Source organism: Chrysochloris asiatica, unplaced genomic scaffold, assembly GCF_000296735.1.
Source record: "Chrysochloris asiatica unplaced genomic scaffold, ChrAsi1.0 scaffold00116, whole genome shotgun sequence".
In the NCBI taxonomy this organism is placed as follows: domain Eukaryota; kingdom Metazoa; phylum Chordata; class Mammalia; order Afrosoricida; family Chrysochloridae; genus Chrysochloris; species Chrysochloris asiatica.
This window is the reverse complement of record NW_006408634.1, coordinates 8054342-8057497: the sequence shown is the minus strand read 5'-3', so window position 1 is coordinate 8057497 and position 3156 is coordinate 8054342. Positions and strand designations below refer to the sequence as shown.

General features: G+C 44.0%; 1 protein-coding gene across 1 annotated transcript in view; it reads right to left on the bottom strand.

The window, feature by feature from the left end:
* Nucleotides 1-1054: 1054 nt before the first annotated feature.
* Nucleotides 1055-3156, bottom strand: part of PLA2G4C (phospholipase A2, group IVC (cytosolic, calcium-independent)) — a 32780-nt gene continuing 30678 nt past the window's right edge. The window contains exon 15 of the mRNA XM_006868417.1: nucleotides 1055-1478. Within this exon, the coding sequence (XP_006868479.1) occupies nucleotides 1055-1478 (424 nt within the window). The remainder of the gene's footprint in view (nucleotides 1479-3156) is intronic.

The following is a 3156-nucleotide window of genomic DNA, read 5'->3' as shown; positions in this document are numbered from 1 at the left end:
TTTTTTTTTTTTTTTTTTTATAAAAGAAACATGCTACGATGGTTACTCGGAGGAGCGGAGGAGAGAAATCATTAACAGGTTAGAGGGTAGACACATGTTAACATGGGTGACGGGCCAGGAAATATACAAGAGGGAGGTTGACAAAGGAAAGATGAAGGTAGTGGGGAACACGGGAGTTAAAAGTGATCAGAGGTAAATATTGATAACTGAGAAGAATATTGTAAGTACCCCGGACTGCCAGAAAAACAAATACATCTGTATTGGAAGAAGTACAGCCAGAGAGATTCTCGGGAGCCAGGATGGCCAGACTTCATCTCTCATCCTTCAGACATGTCATCAGGAGGGACCAACCCTGGAGAAGAACATCATGCTTGGTAAAGTGGACGGTCAGCAAAAAAGAGGAAGACCCCGTAACCAGATGGATTGACACAGTGGCAGCAATAATGGGCTCAAGCGGAACGACAATTGTGAAGAAAACGCAGGAGCCGGTAGCATTTCGTTCAGTTGTGCCTACGGTAGCTATGAGTCGGAATTGACTCGACAGCACCTAACAACAACAATTGTTAACCGATGGTCCATGGAAGGGAATGCAATCATTGTCATAAAGCCAAGGATATGATTTGTTGAATGAAAAACTGATGATCTGTCGTGTAAACCTTTACTCCATTCACCATAAAAAGTTAAATGCGGGACGGCATTAAGGGAATTGGAACACCTAGAACAGGAACAAGAATACTCACACATATGAAGAATGTGCCTGATGTCATGAAACAGTCCGTGTAGGTTGCTGAGTGGGAACTTGTACAGTTTCACCAAAAATATGACAAAATAGTATTTTTTTAAAACGGGGATACAGTAAACCCAGGCGCACACAGTCAAACCATCAGTGAAATCATCAAGCATTTATTGAGCACTGAGCATGTTCTCAGAGTCCCACTTGGCTCTGGAAAGACAGACCACAGTGTAGTTGACCCTGGTCATATTGCCAGAGGGTCCACTATTACAGAGCTGGCCATCAGGTAACACAAGCAGAGAGAAAATAATGAGAGAGCCGTTAAGTGGCTTTGGCCTCAACCACCACATTCATTTTGGCCATCTGGACATTGGACACAATGGCTCTGATGGTCAGAGAATCATGTTCCAGATCCAGGGTCTGCTGGGGGACCCGCAGGGCACATTTCACTACCTTCATCTCTGGGGACTCCTTCTCCTGAATGATGTTGTTAAAGACACGCTCCAGCTGGTCACTGGTAATGGGCCCAGTTAGGACAGCCAAGGCGAACTCAATAGTGTGGAGGGCATAGTTGAAGGGTGTGGAGAACAAGAGAGCCAGGTGGACTTCTGGACCTTGGTAGACCAGGAGGCCCACATTGCCCTGGAAGGCAGAGCTTGTCTTCTTCACAAAGGAACAGCTGATGGTAGACTTTGGTGGAAGCATAGCTGGGGGAGCCTGGGTATGATCACTATGGCAGTAAAACCTGGGGAGGAAGGGCAGTCAGAGGTCACCGATGTCCTTCGTTGAATATAGGACAAGAGCAGAAGGCTGGGAGGCCTCTAGGGGAACTTAGGGGATGGACAATTGTTCATTCATTCAGAATGTTGCTGTTAAGTGCAGTCAAGTTGGTTCCAACTCAGTGACCATGTATAGGATTTCCAAGGAGCAGCTGGTGGGCTTGAACTGCTGACCTTTGGGTTGGCAGTCCAGTGCTTATCGTACAGCACCGTACCTGAATTGTTGTTGTGAAGTACCACTGAGTAGGTTCTGACTCATAGCAACCCTGTATAGGGTTTCGAGGCTGTAAGGGAGTAGAAAGTCTCATCTTTCTCCTGCCGAGCGGCTGGTAGATTCAAACTGCTGACCTTGCAGTTAGCAGCCCAACTTGTGACCCATTATGCTACCAGGGCTCCTTTGTCACACCAGAACACGTGGGCTTAATCCACTGTGGAACCACGGTGGGCTCTATTGACTGTTGTTATAGATTGTCTCCCAAATATACAAGGAGGCTTCAAAAAATTTATGGAAAAATTGCATTATTGTTTCCTTCCATTTTCCACAAACTTTTTGAAGCTCCCATGTATTTGCGGTAAATCCTAACCCCTATACTTGTGGTCTGAAGTCCTGGTGTGATGCTGTTGGATAAGCACTGAACTGCTGACCACAACAAGGTCAGTGGTTCAAACCCATCAGTCACTCCTTGGAAACCCTATACACAGTTGCTATGAGTCAGAACTGACTTGACAGCACTTAACAACAACAATAACAAACTAACCTAAAGGCTGGAAGTTGATGCCACAGAACAAACACTTGGTAATCAATCTGTTTCTGTAAAGATTATAGGCAAGAAAACTCTACGGGGCGTACAGTTCTGCTCTGTATGGGACACATGGGTGACCATGAGTCAGAGTTGACTTGATGGCAACAAATTTATTATTAGGAGTCTCCGAGTAGTACACATGGTTAATGTGCTCAGCTGCTAACCAAAAGGTTGGAGGTTCAAGTCCGCCCAGAGGCACTTGGAAGAAAGGTCTGGTGATCAGCTTCCAAAAAGGTCAAAGCAAGATTAACTGTAAAACGAATGATCATGTCTGTAAACCACCACTCAATTCACAATAAAAAGTTAAATTTATATATTTATATAAATATAAATGTTGTTAAGTGCCGTCGAGTCGGCCCATAGCAACCCTGTATAGAGTTTCCAAGGAGCAGCTGGTGAGCTTGAACCGCCACAACAGGACTCCTAAATTTATATATATATATGGTTTGATCTAATCTATCTATCTATCTATCTATCTATCTATCTATCTATCTATCTATCTAATCTATCCAGAGAGTCCTGTAAGGTCGGAGGTTGAAGCTCACCAGTAGCTCCTTGGAAACCTTATACAAGGTCACTATGGGTTGGAACCGACTCGACAGCATTCAACAATAACAACACACATACATATATATATATAACAGCAAGATTGAATGTAAAACTGATGATCTTGTCTGTAAACCTCCACTCAATTCACAATAAAAAGTTAAGTGTAGATAAACAAACAAGATGGTGGATTGGGTAGAAGTGTAGTAAATCTTCCACCAGCAACAACAGAGAATATCCGACCAAGCAGGCTCAGGGGATGGTCCCAGAACTCTGAACCACATATAAAGGAATA